General features: G+C 32.7%; 2 protein-coding genes across 3 annotated transcripts in view; one reads left to right on the top strand and one right to left on the bottom strand.

Annotated features, from left to right (window-relative positions):
* Positions 1 to 16,798, top strand: LOC126833408 (uncharacterized). Its single transcript, XM_050564732.1, has 11 exons — positions 1 to 233; positions 8,760 to 8,822; positions 10,177 to 10,263; positions 10,731 to 10,891; positions 11,651 to 11,756; positions 13,459 to 13,547; positions 13,625 to 13,775; positions 13,939 to 14,007; positions 14,112 to 14,230; positions 14,615 to 14,699; positions 15,782 to 16,798. The coding sequence occupies exons 1-11, from the start codon at positions 116 to 118 to the stop codon at positions 15,895 to 15,897; spliced, it is 1,164 nt and encodes a 387-aa protein (XP_050420689.1). The 5' UTR covers positions 1 to 115; the 3' UTR covers positions 15,898 to 16,798.
* A 492-nt stretch (positions 16,799 to 17,290) lies between these two features.
* LOC126833286 (potassium voltage-gated channel protein Shaw) overlaps positions 17,291 to 26,329 on the bottom strand; it is a 111,088-nt gene continuing 102,049 nt past the window's right edge. For both annotated transcript variants that reach the window (XM_050564530.1, XM_050564531.1), the window contains one exon: positions 17,291 to 18,860. In XM_050564530.1, coding sequence (XP_050420487.1) covers positions 18,760 to 18,860 — 101 coding nt within the window. In that variant the 3' untranslated portion in view covers positions 17,291 to 18,759. The remainder of the gene's footprint in view (positions 18,861 to 26,329) is intronic.

The raw sequence follows: 26,329 nt of genomic DNA, 5'->3' as shown, positions 1-26,329 counted from the left end.
CGTGTCTCTCAGTTCAGTCCGAGACGACCGTCTGTCACGTGTGGTGTTTTTTTTATTGTCGGTGGTAAAAAACTCATTTCATTTCATAAATAATTCAATGTTAATGTGATAGAAAATGAATACAGGTGTGTTTGCTGCAGTGCTGTTTACGCTGAGCACGTTGACGGCGACCGCCAATTGTTGGCCGTGGCCCAGTTTGTCGTGGCCGGGTTCGTCGAAGAGCACCGGAAAAGGTATGTTAAAACCCATTTGGAAAATAGTTTTCCATCAAAATATATATTGCTAAATCCTTCTAAATTACTATTCAGGGATGTTTCGATTTTGTCACTGCGCTTGTTATTTCCAAAAAAAAACATCTCAATATTATGTTGCTTTTATGCTCAGCTTAGGTTTTCATCTCAATCTATCTCTCAGGACTCGACGACCGCCTGATAATCCTTTAGAAAAACTCCACGAACAAATAATGTTAAATTGACTAAAACGCAATCTTCAATAATATACACAGATTTTTTGAGTATGAAAACACAAGTTGACTTCTTTGGTGCAGCTCTTCCAAAAATTTTCCTGCAGCAAAGTCACTTGTATCGTTTGAAAGCTAAGCAATTTATTTGTGTCACTAGGACTATTTTTTTTCTAAATAAGCTGATCTGAAATTTTGCTTTGTCATAAAAAAATACCCGCAAAAATGAATTAAATGCAATTAAATTGGAACAAAAAAAAAGCTGATTTTGGGATAAATGCCAAGTAAAGGTTGCAACTTTTTAATTTTGAGTTGAGAGAACGGTGAGTTACAAATCAAATTAATACAACTTTAATTAATTTGACATATAACTAAGTGCAACTCTAAGCATTGCATTTGCAAGGCCATGCAATCTAAGACTTACCTAACTTAACCTAACCTAACCATTAAAACGTCTTAATATATTTTACCCTCTTGTCGAGAGAACGCTTTGGAACAAATATAAAGTTGTACAAATATAAATACTTTAAATGTGCTTAGGCGTTTCGTACGGGTGTATAATGTCCATAAATAGGTAAAAAAAAATTAAATTTCCAAATTCATTGTTTTTCTTTTTCTCATAAAATTATTTACTCACAAAATGTGTAAAGTAAAATTGTATACTGTTACAATTGAACGAATACCGCCTATTTAAAAAGTCAACGACTAATTTCTGATGAAAAGAATTTGTTTGGATTTATTTTTTAGATTTTTTTGGCCATAATCATAAAAAGTATTGTTGTTTCTCGACACTTCATTTTTATAACTTTTTTTTACAGTATCTTCGGCTTAAAAATCACTTTTTTATGTAAAATTATCTCAGCTTTCTGGTGATGCTGTTCAAACAAATAAAACACAGCCGAAACGTGTGGCTTGGAGCGAAATTTTTTTTTACCTTCTTCTACACACCGGTTGGTCCGATTTAAACACACTGATCGTTTGCACACACTCCACTCGAAAGGAAGGAAGTACCTTCACGATAATAATAGTAATAATAATAACATGCAATCACTGTGGCTACTGCTGCTGCTGACCCGTCGCGGTACAATGATGATAATAATATGTGGGGCTCGTGCGTGCCCAGCTGCTGTATACAGGTCATTGCCGGTTTACTATTCCACATAGCGGTGTTATGGGTTTTAGTCTCCGACACACTCAGACCTAGCTATATAGCTGCTGTGTCCGAACACCAAAACAAACGCTAACGGGCAACACAATGATACCTAATGAAATGGTAATGAAATAAATACAACCGATAGGTTGTGTAAGTACACAAGTGGCAAGGCCGCTGTTGGTCGATGAAACTCAGTCGTTTATTCTCGGTGCGCGCCGGCCAAGTTCAAGTTCAAGTACAACAGTAATAATTATTATATGATGCGAAAATCTCAAACAATAATAATAATAATAATGTTATCAAAAGATATTAATCGCGAAACACTTGAAAAAAAATTGTACATATACAGGGTGATCCAACTGAAAATAAAAAATTCAAACGCTAACATATTTTTAAAACAATTTTTTCCTACAAATTTATGTAATTAAAAACATGTGTTGCCATTTAAAAAACTCAAAAATCCCCCTTTTTGGCTTATAAAGATTGGCGATAAAAATTTTCAAAATATTGAAAAATGTGTACCTAAAAGTTTAGGGAGAAAAAAATTCTCAAAATATTCATATTTTCAGAGAAAATGAGTGTCGTACGTTAGTCGGATCACCTTGTATATATAAATGGGAATTTGTTAAAAAGGACCTTGGTCACACATACTTGACCAAATAAGTTTTATGGCAAACGATTTATTTGCCGTATAATGTTGTATAATATATGTATATGGTTAGTATTCAAAGTTTGCTATTTATTTTCATTGTTATATTATACTCGATTAGATAATATAATAAATGAAAATGTACTATAACGTTATTTTCAAAGACAATAATTGTATATTGTTTTCAAATTAACAACTATTAGAATTTGTTATAAGTGTTCACTTATGTCACAGAAATTGTTTGGCTATTTAATCGAAATCGTGACAATTGATCTGAATATGAGAATTTATAAACAGCAAAATAGTTTTTCGTTTCTGCTGAAAAGTTACATAATATTATGTTCCTTTTAACAAATTCCCATTCATATAGGGTGAGCAAAAATGTAACGAAAACGATTTCCGGACACCTGTTGATGACTCGGCCACACGATGCGACCTAGAAATGTATTATTATAATTTATGTTATTTATTAGAAAAGTTAAAGTGTAATTCTCATCACACACACACACACACATTTTTTGGGGTTTTTTTCATTAAAATAAATAAATAATCTATGACCTCTTCACAAAGTAAGGCAGTTAGTTTTTCTTTTTGATAATATTATTTTCACTGATGTAATTTTACTACAGTATATTTACCCTTTTACTTTTACCCTATTTATAAACTTGAACGGTATTCACTGAAAACGTTGACTGGTCTCGACAATCGGATTCGAACGACTACTTTTGAACCTATTGAGGTTTAAAATACCTAATTTAGGACAAGAGAAAGGGCGCGGAATGAAGTATTATACTTTTAATCTGCTCGACCGCATAACTTTAAAAGTAAACATCCAAAACTGGTTATCGACCGGACGAAATTAAAAAAAAAAAAATACTTAAGTAATTACGTTCTGGGAAATATTAAAAAAAAGTTCAGTACTTGGTAATTTTCTAGTATTGTTAAACGACAGGAAAAAAAACGTTTGTAAACCTATGTTATGTTTGAAATCAAAATATTAAACTAGTAAAATAAAATAAGCAATTTAAACATGTCTTGAAGTCTATTGGTTTATCTGATTGAAATTCAGAGTTATTCTGTAGTAAGTTATATATCGTATGGGTGACCAGGTATAAAAATCCCCAAAAAAGTACATTTTAAAACTTAGCTCCTCCTCTATCATAATTGGCTGATGTGTATATACTTTTCTACCCGTTTAGCCTATGCCATATCCCCCATAGGTCATCTCCATCTATATAAATTGTTTTTTTTTTTTTTTTAGCCGATTACTCTAATATTTATATTTCTAGTACTGCTCCAATAAAAGCCCCAAACCGTTCTGTAATCGTTTACAGTGATTTCAATTGCGTTGAAAACAACGACCGGAAATTTATGCTTGGCAATGGCTTTACAGCCGAAAGGTATAATATCTTCTTGTGAATGCTATTCTGCCATTGGATTCGGTCGAACAAATGGTACAGAAGAAATGGTACGTTTGTGAAATTATGACCTACACACGAAGAGACACACACACACACACAATGAAGAGTTTGATCTAATAAAGTTTAACGTGGCATTGTCAAAAAATAGGCTTTCTCTTTTTTTTTTTTGTTATTGTCAAGTTCATACACAATTATTACAATAATGTTATTGTCGGCGAATAAAACACAATCAAATATGCAATTGATGTTTTCGATTAAAATAGGTATATAACGCAGCAGATGTATTGTTTGACGAAACCCTGCACAGTATAAACACAGATATCATAATATAGAAAAAAACAAATAAAACACTATTCATAAGTAATATTAGAACTGGGCACAAAGAGTTAGCTGTAGGTGTTAAGAACAAGCATATTACTTTTCGGTAGCGTTAAAGTAAAAAAAAAAAAAAAACTCAAAAATAGCCAGACAAATTAAAAAACTATTTGAACCAAGGACAAATACTTGTGACCGAGTAGCTCGTTAATGCGCTAAAGCGTTTCCTGTGTTTCAAAATTATTAACTGTAAAAGAACAAAAAAAGAAAAAAAAACATTTTTCAATCAAACGAACAATTTTTTAAAAATATTATTTTGCACATAATACACTAATAGTGTCGTTATGTATAATTTAATAAAAACAATTCATCTGAGTGAGCATGGAAATTATTTTATAAAAATTGTTTGCCCTAAAGCATAATTTTTTTACATAAAATATTATAAACGTCTTACTTTATTTATTTTGAAAATTAGTCAATTATCTGATAAACGGGTTGACTATTTAAATAGATACTGATTAATGGCACACTGGTAATATTATCGTTCATATAGCTTTTTACTATAATAATACTACTTGGTGTAAAAATGATAAAATTTAATCACTTTTAGTTATAAAAGTAAACTAAATTAAACATACAATACACTTATAATTCTGTAATATTCTGGCGGGTAAATTGAAAGCAATACAACAAAAGTTTTAATTAAGGACCGAGAAAAGTCTTCAAGATAAATAATTTGGTCGAATTCAATTCCTCAGGAAATAAGTTTAGTAGTGGGCAATTAAAAAAATATTTTAGGACAGATAATTGCATAGGTAATTTACCCAAGTATAGAATAGTTTGCTTTAAACAATTATCTACAAATTAATAAACCTTGAGAATGAGAGTGGTTTTTCTATTTGGAGACACTCAAAGTCCATGTTGTTGTACAATTATTATTAGATAACAGTTAAACATTATCTTTTTTCCAGTGCTCTGTCGATTTTTAAAACTTGATCTCACTTAAAATTACCCTCCTAAGTTTTAAACTTAAAAAACTTTAAAATGAATTACTCAAAACCGGTTATCGACCAGTCGAAATGCAAGTGCTTTTCCATTTAAGTTTCAAAAGTCGACAGAGCTCTGGAAAACCTTCAAAAAAGAGGTAAATATTTATTGATTTTTATAATATTGTAAAAAAAACCACAACAATTTTAATTGATTTAAGAAAAAAAGACTTAGTGAAAACGTTAACACCTTTTGTTAAATTTGTCTAGTTCAAAGTGTAATACTCACATGTTGATCGAACAAAAAAGCCAATTAACCGAATGATTTTAACTTTTTACAAATGATAAATGATATTCTCCAGTCGAGTGTCTAGTCCGGTCGACTCCTAGTGACAAAATGTTAAAATGTAAAAGAATCATCTTGTGTATGGTCGTGAATAGAAAAATTACATTAAGCCATTCTACTTCTACTACAACTATGATAAAAAAAAAAAAAACATAACAAACTAATTTTTCTAATAGATATTTTGACGGGCATGTTTGTTGACCGAAACTGACAGCCCGTCGATTGACAATTTGTGTATTTTTAAAATTATTTTTCCACTTTGTTATAATTTGTCACGCGTGAGAAACGTTTGGGCAAATTAACCATTTATAAAAAAAAAAATATAATAATTTATCGGTTTATTTTTTTTTTTTGTTAATAAAAAACGCGACACGTTAATTAATATTCAGCTTTTGGCATAACCAATGTGATATTTTTATTTTTATCGGCTGGCCGACAATAAACAGAATAAACGCAGTAAAGCGTTTCTGAAATATTTTGTTGTCCATAAGAACGTGCAATTTCTCTGGAAAAAAAAAATAGTTTATAACAAAATAAATACATAAACTATTAGGTAGAATAAAAAGTTACAACAGTATCCTCACTTTATGCAGATAAATCAATACATGGGGATATGTCCTGCAATCTAGTATCTCTAATTTATTATCTCAAATCCACTATCTCTAAATCATCTCCATAATCATCTTCCATATATCCTCCATACTCCTCCATAATGACGTCAGCACTGTGCCATAAGACATATTATTCATGTCAAGTATTTAATTTCTAGAAAAAGCTGTCATCTTTGTCTTTTAAACTTACTCTAAAACAAAATCTACCAAAATTTGATGGTCTAGTTGATGGTTTCTATTCGGTAAGGACATGTTATTAGCAAAAGTGATAAAAACCACTCTCAAAGGGTAAAAATATAAAATACGGCTAAAAAAAAAAACGCTACTTAGGCACACTAAAATTGTGTTTTGAAGCGACGACGGATTTTTCAAATTAAACATTTTTACTGTATACTATTTAAGTATACTCAAGATCCACCTTAAATCTGATTACTAAAAGGCCAAACTAGATAATAGGCAACGTTTATCATTGTGTTTTTGGCTAATGTTTTTACCGAAAAGTCAGTGTGTTAAACAGGAAGAGATGAATTTTTTCAACAACTAGTCTTGCACAAAAAGTAACTTTGGTATACTATTTCTTAGGTTTTCTGTAACCGTGTACACAAAGAAATATTGGTCCATATACCTTTTGAGCTGCGCACCAATGCCAAAAAGAAATAACCTTTTGAACATATGTATGTTATATATTTTTTTTTTCACTATAAGATTTAGCTTTGACCGAACAACTATGTAATCGTTTTGGGATTTTTGTGAAGACATTTCATTTTGTCTTGTGTTATTCTCGACTCGTTCTGTACAATAATTTGTCTTATTGAAAAGAAAATATACCATTTATATTTCTTTAGACCGGAAAACCGCAGTTAGCTTATTGGAAAACATTTTTTTTAAAAATAGGAGTAAAATTGAGCGTGCCTTTTTTTTATTCCTTAAGCGTAGCAAATAATAAATTATCCCAATAAAAAACGTTGTAAACAAGCGGATCGTTATTAAAATAATAATAGCATCCGTTCGATCTCAGTAATAATATTAACTATAGTTAATTAAATGTGTAGCCTTCTCCTATTTTTTTTTGTTTGTTCTACATTCGTTTGTCAATGATAAGAAACTTCGGACAGGAACGGAGTGCGATGGGATTTATAGAAAAACTTTGAACTTTTTAAAACACTTTCTTAGAATTAATTTACAGTATTGCATGTTCATAATGTCCTGTCAGTTTGTAAATAGATTAACAGTACAATACTAACGATAGAAATTTCCGAGAAAGTTCAGAAAAATATTTTTTGACAGTTTTTTGACAAGTCCAAAACCGATTTGAAAAAAATGGGAAAAAAAATTGAGGTAGACATGACTTCTTAGATTGTATTTAACATTAATGAATACCGAACGTTACAGTTTGTCAATAATAATTGTTGATAAGTTGCCAAACTGATTTTTCTGTTAAACGCTACAGATCTAGTGGTTCATTGCAAAAGTGGTGTAACTCGAAATTTTCGAAATATACATATTTTTGCTGAATTCAGTCTTACTTCTTTCATATCTTTCGTTGTGGAAGAGAAGTAACTCCGAAAATAAATAAAAAAACACTGAATGAATATTTGTATAATGTATTGTTTTCCTTCGCATTAGTTCACAAAAAGCTCGTTATTTCCTAATTCAATTACAAGGGGATCATTCACTTTTACAATGAACTTTTGCACTTGTGTAACTTGTTTTCGGCCCCTAACTCAAAAAATGATAATAGAAAAATGATTAGAGACCAGAAATAAATGATAAGTGATAAAAGATAAATGCTAAGACATAATTGATAAGAGATAAAAGAAAAGAGATAATTGGGTAAGAGATGAATTATGAGAGATTAGAGATAAATTATAAGAGATAGGTGCTAAATGATAAGAAATTAGAGATAAATAATTAGAAACAAGAGATAAGAAATAAATAATAAGATATTAGTGGTAAGAGATAAATGATTAGAGACTAGAGGTAAGAAAAAATTGATAAGAGAAGAGTTAGGGGCTGAAAAAGACTGAAAATGATGTGACCCATCTTTTAAGGTGAGTTCTTTGCACTGAATAACAGGGAATAATTTTTTTTTTTAAAGTCATTATTTTTTTACTTAACTGTCGAAATCTTCAATTTTTGACTTGTCGAAAAAATGAAAACGGGGGGCTTATTTGGGGTTCCCCCATATGTCCAATCACCTATTACTTACCTTTCATGCTGGAACACCCTGTATAATACCACTATGACTCGTTGTGGGTTTACTACCTACGTGAAAAAAAAACACTTTTACAAAATGATAACAAATCGGTATAGGACTCTACGGTATTATGTAAACCTATGCTCTGTATACTCTTGGGCCAAGGCGATGCCATCGCATTAGCCATCGACTGGAAAAATAATTATTTAGGTCACTCGAATGAAACGTTCAAAATTAACAAAAAAAAAAATAATACTCAACGCGGTGGCCGATGGATTTTTTTTTGTAAAATAAAGAAATCCGCCCTTATTTTTTTTTCTTTTTGGTGTGCGTGGAGTTAAAATACAGAACCGTGAGAGTAAAAATGAATAATTATTTTATATATATATATATATATATATATACAATATTATGTTTCTTGTAAATTAGTCTGAATAGCGTGTGCTGCCGTTCCAGTGGCATCTAATTACCATGTCGAATCCGGTCCTCTCCACACGCGCTACTCCCACACACCGTAATATTGTGCTGTCGTTAATGTATATGTCCTTTAATATTATTATTTTTTTTTTATCGACGCTATCACCGATGTATTAATCATGTTTTGGAATTTGTTGTTGGCAGTGTTGAACTTCTTTCCAGTGCCCGTAACCGAAGAGTGCTTGTCCGACGATTCCCGGAGAACAGGTAAGCGCTAAAAATTATTATTATTATTTTTTCTCTCTATACTTAAGGGATAAATATAAAAATACAGGAATAAAATATCCCAGTACAAACGTTACACCTTAACCGAAAGTGTAGTAAAGACACTCTCGATAGCTTTTAAAAATAATTGCAGTTTTGTAGGGTTTCTTTTTCAAAATCATTTTTGTGTATGTTATTTTACAATATTATTAAAAAAAAAACACTAAAAGACTTTTGAAATTCATACGGTAATGTATGTATTTCAATTGAGAACAATTTGCTGACAATTGCTAACTGGCCAATAACCAGTAATTAAAATTTAGCTCGACAGTGTGGGTTTTAAACTTTGGCAGTTATCTAAAAATTGGTCGTCGACCGGTCTACGTTTTCGGAATATTATTCTTAATTTTGTTACCATATTTTAAGTTTCAAATGTCCATAGAGCTCTGAAAAATACTAAAAAATGCGAGTATTATTAGTGTTCTTATAATATTAAAAAAGATAAAAATTTGAATATTGTCTAATATCGGAAAACGTGATAAACTCTAAGCGTCTCCAAAAAAGAACAACTACAAAACTGCATTTGTTTTAAGAGAAATCTTGTGTCTAATTAATTATTATCCTTATATTGATAGTAATTAATCCTGAGCTATATACCTACTTTTATGTCCACGCGTATCGACCTTAACTTTATCTGCAATATAATAACATAACTGTTTATAAACTTTATATTTTGTGGATTAATTTTGCCGAACACTTGCTATTTGACAACATTATAAAAATTATCAAACATTTGCCTAAATTACTGAAAACTGATTATCGACCAGTGAAAATGTTCAATAAACTGATTCTTAAATTGAAACGTTAATTAAATATACATTACCAAAGTTTAAACTATAGAGTAGTAATACAAAGAGAACTAACTGTAACGATAGAAAAAACTAAAATCAGTATGACCACACAAAAGGAAAAAAAATGTCTTTGTTGTTGAGCGGTGGGTACTCGATGTGATAATATAAGTTTTTACTTCTTATTTTAAAATATTATTGTTTTTTTTCTCAAGACACTGTTATCATTGATAACCGTATCACCGCGATATTATCACAGATTAAATAACAACAGATAGCGCGCTATAAAAAAAAATTAAAAAATGTAAACAAACTTTAACAACCTCAGGTCAGTGTGACCAAGTGATGAAAAAACATCCGTCCATCTGTTGTACAGTGTGGTCTAAAAAAATATATCAAACATCTCTAATGTTTTCACCATTAACCATCGTTAATCGACTACTTTTTATCAGTTATCGGTTATAAACGGATATTATGTTTATATTTTATGTTTTTTCTTCATATTACAGGGTTGTGTCTGAACGCGTACGAGTGCAGGATTCAAAATGGAGAGTCACGCGGTCCTTGTGCTTTGGGATTCGGCGTGTGCTGCGTTTGTAAGTCTTGTATTTTATGTTAATATTATAATTATTGTTATTTTGTTCGTATTCGATTTCCACTACACACACGAACCGATCGGAGACGTTTAGTTTTTAGTTAAACAAATAAAACAACGCCCTGTATAAGACATAATTGTATAAGATCCGTATTTGACCATATTTTTCAATACTTTAAACATTATCTGAACTTTATAAGACCACTGTGATTCAGTCTAACACGAAGAACGTCTCCAACAACCGTTTACTTCTGCAAAAAAAAAAAACACTCCCCTTCCATCAATGTGGTCTTAAGGCATCGCTCTCTGGGGTGCCACAAAAGCTTCAAACATTTGGACAACACAAGCGTTCCAATCCACACGTCCCCACGCGAAGACCTAAAAGTCGCAACTGCCAAAAAGACAGTGTCTTACATAGGGTGGATCATTCTGTATAATAAAGTGTGGTGTGTGTAATTTTGTTGGCAGTCACATCGTCGTGTAACGCAGAGGTGGCTAATAACGTCACGTACTTTGTCAACCCGAATTTTCCGGGGCTTTTGAACGACGTGGGCGAGTGCACGATCCGCATCAAGAAGGTCTCCGACGACATCAGTCAGATACGCTTGGACTTTGTGCATTTCAATCTGGTAAGTCTGCAAACTGTCAACACGATCAAATCAAAGCAAAAACCGTGTCACGCACTGTCTCAGTCAATATCTCAGAACACGTTACACTGTTTTTAAAATTAACCTTTATTATTATTTTTTTTTTTGAGCAGTAGACAAAAAACTAGTGAAAGCAGTGTGTAGCGGAGATGAGAATGGCAAGGAAGAGGTAGCTTAAGCGAGGCTTGGATAGCGGAAGAAAAAAGGAGAGAAAATAGATTGAGACGGTTTGGAAGAGAGAGGAATCGAAAACAGTAAGAATGTTAATTGAAAATAAACATACACGAAAAAGGGGCAAGAGAATGAGGACTGCTGCTGTATGCAAAGATGATGTGAGAGATCTCAAACAGTTGGGATGAAGGCTAAGGAGGAGAAGAAAATACTTTTATAGCTGATAGTGAACCCCATCCTTTGTGCGGTCAAACCCTTATGAACTTGAGCTTTTCAACTGGTAACGTGTATATTTGTTTAACTTTTTAAGTTGAGAATAGTTTACTGACAGTTTTATAGCATTAAAAATACCTAGCCTAACTTAACTCATAGGGTTTTCGCATAATGTAAGGAATGGGATTATATTGTTGTATCGAATTTAGGCAAACTATTAACTATAAAAGTGTAAAGAAGAATAGTTTGAAAAAGTCTAATAAGTTCTATGTTCTACCTTCTCGGCCTCGTATCTAAGATGAAATAATAGCAATATTTTTCGTTTAACCTAACTTAACTTAACCTAACCGTTTGCAGGCACAGCCCAACAGGAAAACCGGAGTGTGCGAGACCGACACGTTTGTAGTGAGCGGGGCGAGATCGAGCAATTTGAAATTTTGCGGCCTCAACAGTGGTCAGCACGGTATGTATCTACTTGATTTTGTCCATAGAGCCTTTTCGTGGGTTAAAAATGCTTGAAATCCAGTATTGAATTGGGCCGAAACTGCCTATTGCACTAATATTCATTCTGTTTGTTCTACATTTCCTCCAAACCCCAATATAACGTTGACTTTGTCTGGCAGCCAGATTGTTATCATTAAAAATGTGGCTCACTTCACTCTGTCCCGTAAATCACCTAAGTACCTCTAATCACATTCTAAATGTACATCGGAATAAGGCGTTACCTGCCATTAGAGATCCGCAATCCACCACCAGCCGTTGTTGGAGAGCACACGGGTATACAATAGTGCTGTTATATTAGGGTCACCCGTGTATAATATTATCATCAGTTGATTTATGATGCGTCGGTTCTGGAAAACGGTTAAAAAAAACAATACAATATAATAAATAGGACGTGATCAATTGACACACAACGCGCTGACGGTAGAGAGACAAACCATGTCCTCGTATGTACGTTTGTTGCGGGTTGGTTATGTTTTTTTTTCCACCTCATATTTTTTTTTTATGCGCTTTTGATGCGCTCCCCCAAGTTCCGAAATCGATAAACAGAGAAATAAAAAATACATAACACATTATACATTGTGTGTACGAAAACGCAGCAGCGTTAACGATAGATGCAATAATAAGATATATATATATATAGAGATAATAATACACACCTATAAAAAGGAAATCGTCTCTCTCTCTCTTGTATAGCTTTATACACACAAAACGGTCTAATGTAATGGCACTTTGAGTACAGAAGCGTTCCACTAGACAACAGCATAATATACCTATACCTATGTTAAAAAAATATCTCTCCACGTTCAAGTACAGTATATATTATACATATACACATGAGCTATTATTTTTAAAATCCAAAAACAAATACCACTCTATTATTACAGCCCGTTCGCCCGTTAATAGCCGGCCTCCCGTACCACATGTACAGGGTGATCCAGTTGACAAAGTTAATTTTATATATATATATATGAAAAACACCTAAAATACTTGATACATATTTCATTAACTAATGAAATATTTTTAATACACTCCATTGGTTACTTAAATTTGTTTTCCAAAGTCGAATAGGTGATGTTTTTTTTTAATCTTGAACGATTCGATATATTTTGAGACACCTTTGCAAGTAAACAGTTAATTAAGTTTGTACGTTATCGTTTCAAAGGTAAACAAAAAAAAGAACATAAGCAAAGTGATGACTTATCGTGCACCACTGATGATATCTCATTGGGTTTAATTGATAATTGGATTTTTATTTACATAGTGTTTTTTTATATAATGTGATCTCAGTTTCCCACAAATTTTTATGTTCCTATCCCATTTCCCAACTAATAATTTTTACATCAACTTTCGAAACTTAAATGGTAACGCATACATTTAACGAACTTTTGAGAGATTTGTTGAAATAATAATAAATGTAGCACTAATTACAAGTTGTGCTCACCCTGTAAAATCGAAATTTCTTTTAAGAGGTATCGAGAAGTGTCTTACACGTTAAACGGATCATCCTGTACTGCTATATAATAAGTGCAGTGTGGTTTATCTGCCAGGCGACACACGTCGGTTTTCTTCTTTTGTTATCCATTATTGTGGTATTGTTCTTGTGGTATATCTTTTGTGCAACAAGGCAATGTCTAAGACATGCGTTTTTTGATTTACCGCAGTGTACTACGACGTGGACGACGTTAAAGATGCGGTCACGATCAACATCCGACTGACGAAAGCCAACTACAACCGAATGTGGGAAATCAAAGTGAGTGGAAAACCGCAAAAACGTCAACAAAATGTACCTACATTGTGCGCATAATAATTGTGCTGCGTTGTTTTTAGATAACCCAAATAGAGTTTGTCCAAAGGGCGCCGGCCGGATGTCTTCAGTACTTCCAAGGCGTTTCGGGCACGATACAAACGATGAACTACGCCATCAACGGTCGCCATCTGGCCGACCAGGATTATGTCATTTGCATGAGACAAGAACAAAGTAAAAACATTTTTTTAAAATTATAATTAAAAAAATCCAAGTGTGGCCGGGTCCAGGAGGGGAGGATGTGGACCATACAGGAATTATTATTAAATGAAACATTGCCCCCCAATTGAAGCTCCGCTTGTGTGGGTTAAATTTCTTACTAAATATATTTTTCCAGGTATGTGTTCAATAGTGTACGAACCCTGTGACGAGAACTCTTTCAAAATAGGACCGCCCATTACGGAAGGTAAATGCGCTTATGGCAGTGTACTGTGGCTGGCAATCGGTTAGAGATTAAAGGAATAAATTAAGGATTAACATTTTTTTTTTCTTTTCTTAATATTTGTCTAGACAGCTCTGTCGAAGGATCCGGCGACGGCGGCGGTGGCAGCCAAGTGCTTTCTTTAAACGCGTTCAGAGAGTGCAGCGACAGAGTGATGATGCCCTGCGATTCTGAAGAATTCCTGACAGTAAGTATGAATAGCACACACAACCCATGCATAATTATAGTACATAATAATAACAGTAATAATAAGGTGCGCTCTCCACCACAACATTCTTGTCTGTTATCGTTTATGTTTACATTTTAAATATCAGTCAAGTGGTTTTCAACAATCGCAGTGGCGCGTCCAGGAATTTCATAAACCGACGAACGTGATAACACACAGCTAAATTAAAAAAGAATCTAGTTATTTTCTCAGCTTCACAGAAAAAATATTAAATTATGCATATGTTTATTATCTCTTATCACTCAAAACTAATCTCTTAGCTCTTATCACGTATCTCTTATCACTTATCTCGTGTATCTCTCTTCGAATCACTTTGTGACATTCTATTTGATGTTTGTCTTGCAGCCTCAAGGCGGACCTGGAATTTGTGACCTGTTGCATTGCGGAAATACATTTTGCTCGGACAAAGAAACGCCGTGCCGAATCGAAAGTATGTATGGCGGATGTGTAATCATCCGTTTACTTATAGTTATTATCTTCAAACGGCCACGGATTGGTCGACAACACAAATTAAAAAAATAATAAAATATCCTTATCGCATATTACTTTTTACAATTGAAAATGGAACTATTTGAAAACCAAAGATTCCGTTAAAAATATTTCATACTCAAGTCATGGACGTCTTTGAGTTCGTTTTGACTTGATAGAATTTATTTTATCACATATAGTACCAACTGCTAAACAACAAAGACTTTTTATTCATTTGTGTGGTCATACTGGTTTTAGTCCTTCGTTTTACTTCACTACTGTGTTAGAGCTAGTATAATATTTGTTAGTTCATCTCTTTGTATTTCAAACTCTATGGGATGTACAATGAAAAAGTGGCTAAATGTGTAGTAGCCTATGCATTATATTGACCTTGAAAACTGTTATATTTTTTTTGGCATGTTTCAAACTAAAGTAAGGATTTTTGATCAAACTAAAATTTAACCAACAGTGGTAAACTATGCACCCGGTGTCCCGGACGTTCAGGCATGTGTCTCACACAGTGTTACCTCGATCTGATCAGCCACAGTTGTTGAATTTTCCTTGCAACTGCATTCCCTCCAACAGGCAACCATGAGACGTCGACCTTATCTGTGTCGCACCACAGTTCCTCGATCTTCAGTCAGTATTGAATTCCGAGCGTTAAGGCACTAGATAGGGTTAGTTTATGATAACGGTTTGCACTCAACTCACTCACTTGTGAATCATAAGTACACCATTACCTAAATTATTTTATTGTAAATGTACAGGGTGTCTCAAAAACAATGGTGGGGTTTCAAACGGCAGGCGTTCGAAACTTGACAACTCTCTCTTTCATTCAAGCCCTACCAGAGCGCTGTAGGTCCAATATTTCACAGCCGTTTGAAACCCCACTATTCTTTTTGAGACACTCTGTAGATTAGAATAAGCGGTTATCCGTATCATTAAAATTCGAACCTTTTTCGAATTGTGACCATTGATGTGACTAACGGAGAGGATGATTGGAATTTGTTTTTTTTTTTTTTTAATATTTTTATTCGATTACAGGTAGTACGACGCCTTTTGTGATGCGCGTCCAATTCGGACCCGGCAACAGAGAGGAGAACCCCGAAGACAACTTGGGCATGTGCATCAGATACGAACAGCAACAGTGCATGTCGTAGGGAAAAACAATGGTTTTCCACAAAGCGTACGGTGTTGCCAACTGCAGCGGTTACACTTGGCAAAATCGTATGCAACGAATAAAACGCTCTGTCCGTCCGACGACAACAACTGAGCGAAACGACCAAAGATAGTATTCTAAACACAGACACGGCCAGGATCTTACACTAGTATTAAAAGCCCTGAAGAGGGATGTGTTGAGAAAAGAATATATAAAAAAAAAAAATACCAAAAAGTTTGAACGTCAATGGTGTAATAAAAACTTAATAGAGAAATATAACATAATACGAACAACCTTAAAAATCACAACCACGGAACGTAAAATAAACAATAAACAACATTAAAACAAAATAATAGCAATTTCTAAAAAAAAAAAAAAACATACATACATGTAATATTATACGGATAAAAAAGAATTGTTCCAATAAGAACACACCGACGGATGCCGGTACATTTTATACTTACGGCCAAAAAAATGAAAATAAAAAAAATAAGAGTAACTATTCGATTAAGTATAGTACAATGATAATATTAGATAATAGAATTTCCATAATAACACACGTCTCGTATCGATGGTAGGTAATATAACATTATTTTTATTGTATATAATTGTTTAACGTTTATTTTCTAAACGAGTAGGTATAAAATATGTAATTTTAGTACAATATTTGTATTTAAGTGTAATTTTTCAATGCGTTTAGCTCAAATTGTTTTTGTAAATAGGTATATGTATTAAAAACGACGTTTTATAAATATTACGAAGAGAGTATTTTGTTATAACATTTTTTTTTTTTTGTTTTTGTTTTTGTTTTAAACAAAGCGTTGATTGTATAATATTATCTAATCAATTATTTTTCCTTGGTGCTTTCGAAAAAAAAAATGATCGTAACCGACAAGCTATACACGTATAATCTAGCATAATATTTTTATTATGTACAAAAAAAAAAAAAAGTTTTATTAATAAAAATACAATATAATGAAATAAAACAATTATAAATATATAATTATGTATGTATATACTTACTGTTTCTGTTGTTTTAACAATAAATAAAATAAAAATGTATTACCAATATTTTTTTTTTATCAATAAGAAAACTATAATAAACATTAAGTTGTACATAACTGCAGAATAGAAACGAAATGTATAGTATATAATAATATAGTATACGCTGTGCGACACGAGTAGCCTTTTTTATTAATTTTTTTTTTAAAAACATTTTAATTATAGTTAATTTAATCGATAAAGTGAGCAAATTTTTCGCCGTGGAAACAAGTATATTAGTACAAAAGTAGTTATCAAAAAAAAAAAAAAAATGAAAAAAATTGTCTTTAAAAAGTTTTAACGTTTTTTTATTTTTTTATTTTACTATTTGGTCGACGTTATGGCGACCGATAATAATAATAATAATGATATCAGCTATTGTATTGTCAAAAACAGTAACAATAATAATATTATTATAGCTGTATAAAGAAGCTGTCGAAGGACGTACACATTTTTTTTATCTGTTTAAAACTATAAAGGCTCACGTACACCGGAAACACTATGACCTAGGACTATCTAATATCACAACATGAAAGCGACGACTTTCAGTAAAACACAAGTTCCTGCACTGATATTTTTGTTATGTTTGTACCACTGATTTTGTATTATCATTATTAGACAACAACTACGAATTAAGATAACAGGATAGCCAACGGCCCATTTGTAAAGTGTCTCACAAACTGATATTGCAGTTTCACTACAACTTGGGCAAAATTCTTAGTGCCAACCTTAACAACATCTCAGCACAGTGTGACCAAATAACGAAAATAAAAATTATCCTTCTGTTGTATACAAAGTGGTCTAAGAAATGTTATCAAACATCTCTAACGTTATCACCATCGACCGTCGGCAATCAACTACTTGTTATCAGTATTTCTTATCAGTTTACGTTATTATTGCGTTAAGGTGAGGCCAATCAAAAATAGTGATTTTAAAATCTATTGTTTTTCTATGAAGTTCACCATCTTGTTTTATTTAAACCAATAGTAATATGTCATTTCATAGTAACTTGCCACTAGTATGATAGATGGTACTAGGTGCCTTTTGAAAGTTCTTGGATATTAATTTATGGGTCAATACAACGGTATTGGCTAGCCAGCTATCTCAATTCGTCGTCTCAAGTCACTACTACTCGATGGTTACTTCGGTTTAAATCAGCTTATGGAAAATATTATATTGACTCGACAATCTACGTTTATCTACTATTTTAAGGTATCATAATACAATTTGTTTACCATGGTTCTGGTCTGAAACAACGAACAATAATATAGAAACTATTTTACTAACGAAACGACGTTATATTATTATTATTGTTATGTCCGGAAAATGGTAATAATAAAATTTGTTTAAATATTATAACAATTTGGTCATATTTTGAGGTGAATAATTTGTTTGAAGAAAAACATAATATTATGTATTTTGTACACCGTGAAGGAGCGACGGAGCGGAATGAATATATATTATAATAACATGCTGTATTATATTATGTAATGAAGTAATGACTAATTATAAATGTAAGTAATGTAAGTAACGATATTGGAGAAAACAAGTAAATCGGTCAGCTGCAGCGTGAGAAAGAATAATAATATGATAGAAAAAAAAAACATGATCAAAAAACGAAGAAACAAAAAAAAATCGAAAAAGATAAAAGTAACGACGACGACGATTACTCGACGGCAATCGTCTTACGCTAATATCGTTTAGAATAACAAGTTTTCGTTGACTTCCGGTCGTCCGTTTGGAGTTCCGGTCTACTTCCGCCGTGGTCCAATTATTGTTTATTTATTTGAGTAAATATTATCATCAACGGGGTCGTTGAGGTTTACGTTTTGGTAGCCGACTGTTTCCTCGGTCCGCCGGTGGACAAGACGGTCTCGGCTTTGACCCCTACACCGTTCGGATTCAACGTCATCGCTACGCCCACTGAAAAAAAAACAAAAAAAATATTAAGTATATTTTGAAAATTATAAAGTAAAAATATTTCCGTTTAGCGACGGCAAAGTTGTGCCACAAACAATACAACTAAAATTGTAGCACGTGAGAATAAGTCGCCATAACGTTACACAGATATAAAGAAATCCGGGAAGTTCGTTGTAAGTATAGACAGGCGCACGGTTTTGTAAGCCTGAAGTAGTCCTAGAAGTGTAAATTACCGACTGGTATCACAATTGTGATTATGTCTTTTATAACAATATGTTGTATGGTTTAGAAAAAATTAGTTCATATAAATTCAGAATGGAACCAAATGCTTTTAATGGGGAGAAAGCACAATATAGCAGTCCATAGTTCCTTTTTCGTTTTTGTCTCTTGCTCGCACTATTTAGATATTCTTCACTTAAGCAATATTGTGGTTTGAGATACATTTTGAAACATTATGTCTTTAAATGTTAACTGGGCGATAGTGCACATTCAACGGAATAGGTTTGTTTGTGGGGATAGTGTGTGACCGTTTCAGGCCGGGTTCACTATCCGACAATTAAATAACACTATTAATGTTTGCAAGGAACACTTCAATTCAATATGAACAGCGGCGATCCTTTAAAGTGATCTTAAAGTACGGCTAGTTTCGTTGGTCGTTTCGACGATGACCAAAGATCATGTATTTTAATTGTTTCACGGTAACACCTGGTTTACATAAATCACTTTCGTTGATCAGTTTCGGGCAGATGCGCATGTTGCTTGATTTTCGACAAACGTTCAATTCATACATGTTCTGCACTTGGTGCAGTGTCGTTTGATTGATGATTCGTTCAAAGAGTGATTCGTCCAAAGCGTAAACACCATTTACACCGTTCAACAAAAATAGAATACGGTTTTGATGTTCGATGTCGAGTCGTTGGAAGCTGATGGAGTGATTCTATTTTTTACCAACAACAAAATATAAGCTGTTGAAATACATCTATTTGTAAATCCCAGCTGTTTTTTCGTGTATTGTGTGTTTCAAATAGATTTTAAAATACTATTTTGTAATAAACTCTGACGGACAGTGGTTAGTATATTATTAACCACTTTTGTGATGACCCGTTAGGAGCGATAGTTAAAGTAAATAACCACTTAAATATATTATGTTTTTTTAACGTTGGTTAGAAGTGATGATCACATAAAATAGTCAACTAAACACTCCATTGTAGAGCAATGCGGTTACTTATAATTTTGACTTCTCAACTGTACAGTTGTATTTTATATATAATTTTTAACTCAATGGTTTTGCTAATTTTATTATTTTTTTTAACTTGCCCCTCGATGGTTTTTTTTTGTTGTCATTTCTTTCCCCCAAAAGAGTTCGAAATAAATAGGTATTAAAGTCTAACCTCATCGCCGTTAAACCGTTTTAGAAAGATTAACGCTATTAAGAGGATTGTATGCCTACTTCTATTAAGAAGTTTGGTATAAACAAGTTTTCCAAAGGGGGTCAAAACTAAAGTTCACACAATATTGTGTAGCTACATTTTACTTTGTGTACATCTTATAATAATTACAGCTGCAAATGGTCATTGGTTACATATGATGTTTTATATTTATCCGCATAAATATAAACAAGAGTTTTTAATTGTTTAAATATTTTGTTGTATGAATTGGTTATTACTGTGTCAACTGATTTGTGCGACAATTATAATTATTTTATTGGTAATTATTATTATTTTTTTTATTAGACCATAAGTGCGACCATGTTGTTGGGCTTTTTTCATTGTTTTTTTTTCTACTAAAAATTAGCTACGCACATTGCATTTTACATTGCGGTCTGTGTTGGTTTTAGAGCAAAATCTTTGGTGTTTTTGCTGGTTTTATCACTGATAACGAAATAATTGAAACGCGACAAAGGCTTTGAGGAGACACGAATTCGCCGCAAGTTGTCTCCGGCAAGAGCAGTGTACACAAATCGCAAGACGGGCGACAAAAATAATAGCTTAACTATTTTGCTGGGAAACTTCAATAAACAGGACTGAGAAAATCGCGGCGACAACACACATCTTGTGCGAACATAATGGAAATAATTAATGAAAATAGCGCTTGAACGCGACCGACAAAGTCCATAGTATCTCTTATCCCCGTGTATGTACAAACAATGTGCTGCTGATTATAACGTTTTAGGCGAGTTGATGTGAAGGGTTTGAGTGTATATTTTATATATATATATATAGAGAGAGAGAAAGAGGGACAACTCGGAAAGAGACCATTGTCTCTTTAAACGTTGTCGCCAAATGAACCGTCAGCGGCACAAAGGCATCGTATCCTCTTTACCGTCGAGACCACAGAGATTTATTATCCCACGACAAGTTCTCTTTTATTCTCATCTCATCTCATATATATATTTATATGTATTGCTCTCGGTTTTCAACGATTGTCGACCGATAAGGAGAAAGGATCGATTAATAATTTTAAAAAGCGGTACGACGGTTTTAAAAAAAAAAATCCCTATATTATTGAGGTACAGGTCTTATTTGGAAAAAAATACATTAATGTCATTGAGGTTTCTTACATTGTCAAATCGATTTTCGGTATTGGATTTCGCAATTTTGAAAATAGCAAAAAAAAAACAACATAACATATTATTTTTCTTAGCATTTCTGTATATGCGTATGTATGCCAAATGGTCTATGATATAAAATCGAAAGAGGATGACATTATGGAGAAAACGTTATACCAGATTCTTCATAAAAATTATGGCCATCTTTTAGTTTCATAATTGGTGTTTTGCTCTAAAACCAACACAGACCGCAATGTAAAATGCGTAGCTAAGTTTAAGTAGAAAAAAAAACAATGAAAAAAAGCCCAATAACATTATTAATGATCGCAGTTATGGTCTGATAAAAAAAAAAAAAAAAATTACCGATAAAATAATTATAATTGTCGCACAAATCAGTTGACACAGTAATAACCAATTCATACAACAAAATATTTAAACAATTAAAAACTCTTGTTTATATTTATGCGGATAAATATAAAACATCATATGTAACCAATGACCATTTGCAGCTGTAATTATTATAAGATGTACACAAAGTAAAATGTAGCTACACAATATTGTGTGAACTTTAGTTTTGATCCCCTTTGGAAAACTTGTTTATACCGAACTTCTTAATAGAAGGAGCTATACAATCCTCGTAATAGCGTTAATCTTTCTAAAACGGTTTAACGGCGATGAGGTTGGACTTTAATACCTATTTATTTCGAACTCTTTTGGGGGGAAAGAAATGACAACAAAAAAAAACCATCGAGGGGCAAGTTAAAAGAATAATAAAATTAGCAAAACGATTGAATTAAAAAATATAAATAAAATACAACTGTACAGTTGAGAAATCAAAATTATAAGTAATCGCATTGCTCTACAATGGAGTGTTTAGTTGACTATTTTATGTGATCATCACTTCTAATCAACGTTAAAATAACATAATATATTTAAGTGGTTATTTACCTTAACTATCGCTCCTAACGGGTCATCACAAAAGTGGTTAATAATATACTAACCACTGTCCGTCAGAGTTTATTACAAAATAGTATTTTAAAATCTATTTGAAACACACAATACACGAAAAAACAGCTGGGATTTACAAATAGATGTATTTCAACAGCTTATATTTTGTTGTTGGTAAAAAATAGAATCACTCCATCAGCTTCCAACGACTCGACATCGAACATCAAAACCGTATTCTATTTCTGTTGAACGGTGTAAATGGTGTTTACGCTTTGGACGAATCACTCTTTGAACGAATCATCAATCAAACGACACTGCACCAAGTGCAGAACATGTATGAATTGAACGTTTGTCGAAAATCAAGCAACATGCGCATCTGCCCGAAACTGATCAACGAAAGTGATTTATGTAAACCAGGTGTTACCGTGAAACAATTAAAATACATGATCTTTGGTCATCGTCGAAACGATAAACGAAACTAGCCGTACTTTAAGATCACTTTAAACGATCGTCGCTGTTCATATTGAATTGAAGTGTTCCTTGCAAACATTAATAGTGTTATTTAATTGTCGGATAGTGAACCCGGCCTGAAACGGTCACACTCTATCCCCACAAACAAACCTATTCCGTTGAATGTGCACTATCGCCCAGTTAACATTTAAAGACATAATATTTCAAAATGTATCTCTCATACCACAATATTGCTTAAGTGAAGAATATCTAAATAGTGCGAGCAAGAGACAAAAACGATAAAGGAGCTAATGAGTTTTATCTGGTGCTTTCTCCACATGAAAATCATTTGTTTCCGTTGTTTGTCTTAATTCTAAAACATACTTACTCAAGGCAAAAATGTTGCCAGAGACACAACGCAATTAAGTGATTTAGAAACGATTCATTAATCGACTGAACTGAATAAATACGTTTTAAATGTAAACGGTTATTGTTATTAATACGGTATTGTTGTAATACACAACGTGGATCTTCAAAATTGTACATGGCTATACAAATACAGTAGCGGTAACTATAAATGTAATTGGACCTATTTAAATAATATGTATATATTTTTTTTATAGCTCGATTTAAACTTTAATGTATGAATACACACAAGAACAAACCCCCCCCCCTCCCTAGGTTTGGGTAACTGATATAATTGGCTGGATACATGCACAAATAAAAAAACCGCAGTAAAGTTTAACCGTTTAACTGTGTACACATGAAATATCATGAAAATAAATTATAACAATTATTATGTTTTTGGTGGGCAATAAAAAACAAACATCAGAAATGAGTTTTGAGTGTATTTTGCCGGTGAAAATAAACATTTCGCCGTTTTATTATGACGATTTAAATAATATGTATAATATTACTATTGTTCGGTGAACCTTACCGATGAATATTTTAATAATAACGGTTAGCCGTATTCTTTAAGTACACTCATAAACGTCCGAGTTTGGATTTCAATAAACATAGTTGGGACCAATCACTGTGCACGTTTAAATGTGTTTTTTTTATTTAACCATTCGAACAAAGACCGTCAATTGCCCGCGAAAAATATATATCTTATTCATAAAAAAATAATATATTTTAATTGTGTAGTTTTTAGACAGCCTTTTTTTTTTTGTGTGTGTGTGGTCATATCGATTAAACCAGTTAAATGTGTTGCATAAAGCCCCATAATTATTGTTACAATACAGTGGTGATCCATCCAGATCATGGATTAGCCTGTATGCACATATAGCTGGTTAATTATATATTATGTGCCGTGACCTAATTTTTTTTACACGGTTTCGACTTTCAAGTAAGTAAGTTTCAAGTCGTTTTACTATTTGAACGCGTTGAAAATATTTTGTAATAATTACCATGCGCAAGTAGCAACAAAAGGATAAAAGTTACAACACTTAGCAAAGACAGGGGCAATGTCGATAGCTAATTAAAACCTGTACATGCGAATTGAACTTGTCAAAGCATTACTTAGCGTTGTCGTTAATCGTTTTTTCTAACAATAAAAAAGCCCAGCGTTTTTTTTTTCTATTATAAAAAAAGCACCACGTTGCCGACTTATTCTCATATTATTTATGGTACACTTACTTGGGTGTAACACTGTGTTGTGCGCTTTGGCAAAGCCCAATCACACTTACCAGACTACACTCGGTGATTGTACACATCAAATTATAATGTAATAAATAATCACAGTTGTGCGACATATTAGACACGGATGCTTATAAAGTGTTTCTGATGAAACGTCACGTATAATATTATGTGCCATGCAATTGTTTTATTATTGTAATATAATAGTAAAGCTATTGTGATTTGCTAAACAGGAACAATTGAAACGCCCTGAAATACATTTTCAGCGGTCCAGTGCGTTATTGGAGATGGCCAAGCCAATGTGTTGCTGAGATATCTCTACATTTTGTGTTTGCAAAATTTTCCACCAAAAAAACCCATTATAAATTGATTAGTTTTTGGGATTTTTTTTTTTTTTTAATTAAATTTTTTCAAATTATTTACAAAAAGTTACCTTGCGTAACGACATGCTATAATTACAATATTACCATACTGCTGCAAATGGACCCCTTGTTTGGTGTATACATATAAATTGTACGTTGAATCGTGGAATATTATAAAAGGCAATTTCAATGTCATTAATAATAATTTACTCGGCGTCTCCCGAGAATTATCAGAGCCCTCGTTAAAATGTACAAACGAGACAGGCTTATTGTTAAGAATATCGTTTTAACGTCTCGTCCCGTTGGCATTGCGCGTAGCCAAACCCAATTAACATAATAAATATTAATATAATAAGTGAAAAAAAAACCGAAGAGATTTTAAATTAACCACTAATTATAATATGCCCGGAATCGGATGGCTTTTTAAAAAAAAAAAAACCATTTTAATTAGCCAAACGCGCAAAAAACGGATTAACCGAAAATCAAATAACGCAGAGTAGGTATGTATATGTATAATATCCATTATGGGAGTTTGTTCGGTTCGGATTCGTTTAAACGTGCCACAGATCAAAATATAAAACCACATATCGCAAAAACTTTAACAGTATATTTCAAGTCAGCGTGACCATTATATGACAAAAATAATCAACTACCTACTTGTTATCAATATTTCTTATCAGCTTACGTTAAGTTCGGGCCAGTCAAGTTCGGAAACGCCTTTGAAAATAAAGTAAGTAAACAAGCTACATATTGTTATGTAGCCGCTATAAATAATGCACTGTGCTTGAGTGACAAAGTTATAAATTGCAATAATCATACTAATAACGACAAGTACCGTACAAATTGTTGTTGATCTAGTTATAATAATATATAAACCGTGTCGGTAAATTGTATAATATAATAACAATATATTATTATGTAATAATTTATGGTGTTTCTCGGTTAATACTTGTTTTGTAGGGGATTTTTTGTTTTCATTTATATTATGTCCAGAAGATTTATTGTAAGTCTGTTAGTATCTCATGACGGGTTCGGTTTCTGTAAGCATCACACACACACACAACAAGCTTATAATTTATTAGCTGCAACACATTCGGTCGGACTGCCAAACAAGCAAACGTTTCGACACTCTTATAACAAAAATATGGTAATTAAAGCGCAACAGTTTGTGTCGATATCATATTATTATTTTGTTTTTGGCGCGTGTATTTGAGAAAAATGTTTTTTGTTGTTGTTGTGTTTATGGCGGTCGAAACGTGTGCTTAAACTTTGGCCGCCCGATTAGATGATTGATGATGCACAAAGCATTGCGACCGGCAGACCTTTGGAAAATCACACACAGCTGACGTTATCCGACAATAAAGTTTATCGTCTGTGGAAAATGTCGAATTAATCGGCAACGGATATCGCATTGGGGGGAAAATAAACGGTTTTGGTCGAAAACACAAAACCGAAACGGGATGTACTCGTGAAAATGTAACGAAAAGCTAATTTTGCGAACCATATTAATTATTAAAGTTGTTATC

This window comes from Adelges cooleyi, unplaced genomic scaffold (assembly GCF_023614345.1).
Source record: "Adelges cooleyi isolate 19-005CV unplaced genomic scaffold, UGA_ACOO_1.1 ACOO_flye_CR_arks_rails_tigmint_CR_PRNA_2, whole genome shotgun sequence".
Lineage (NCBI taxonomy): Eukaryota > Metazoa > Arthropoda > Insecta > Hemiptera > Adelgidae > Adelges > Adelges cooleyi.
This window is presented reverse-complemented; position numbering and strand designations above follow the sequence as displayed.

Coding starts and splice junctions, on each gene's coding strand:
- LOC126833408 (XM_050564732.1), top strand. CDS start 116: ATGAATACAGGTGTGTTTGCTGCAGTGCTGTTTACGCTGAGCACGTTG. Junction 10,264..10,730: donor ATTCGGCGTGTGCTGCGTTT/GTAAGTCTTGTA, acceptor TTTTGTTGGCAG/TCACATCGTCGTGTAACGCA. Junction 14,231..14,614: donor ATTCTGAAGAATTCCTGACA/GTAAGTATGAAT, acceptor TTTGTCTTGCAG/CCTCAAGGCGGACCTGGAAT.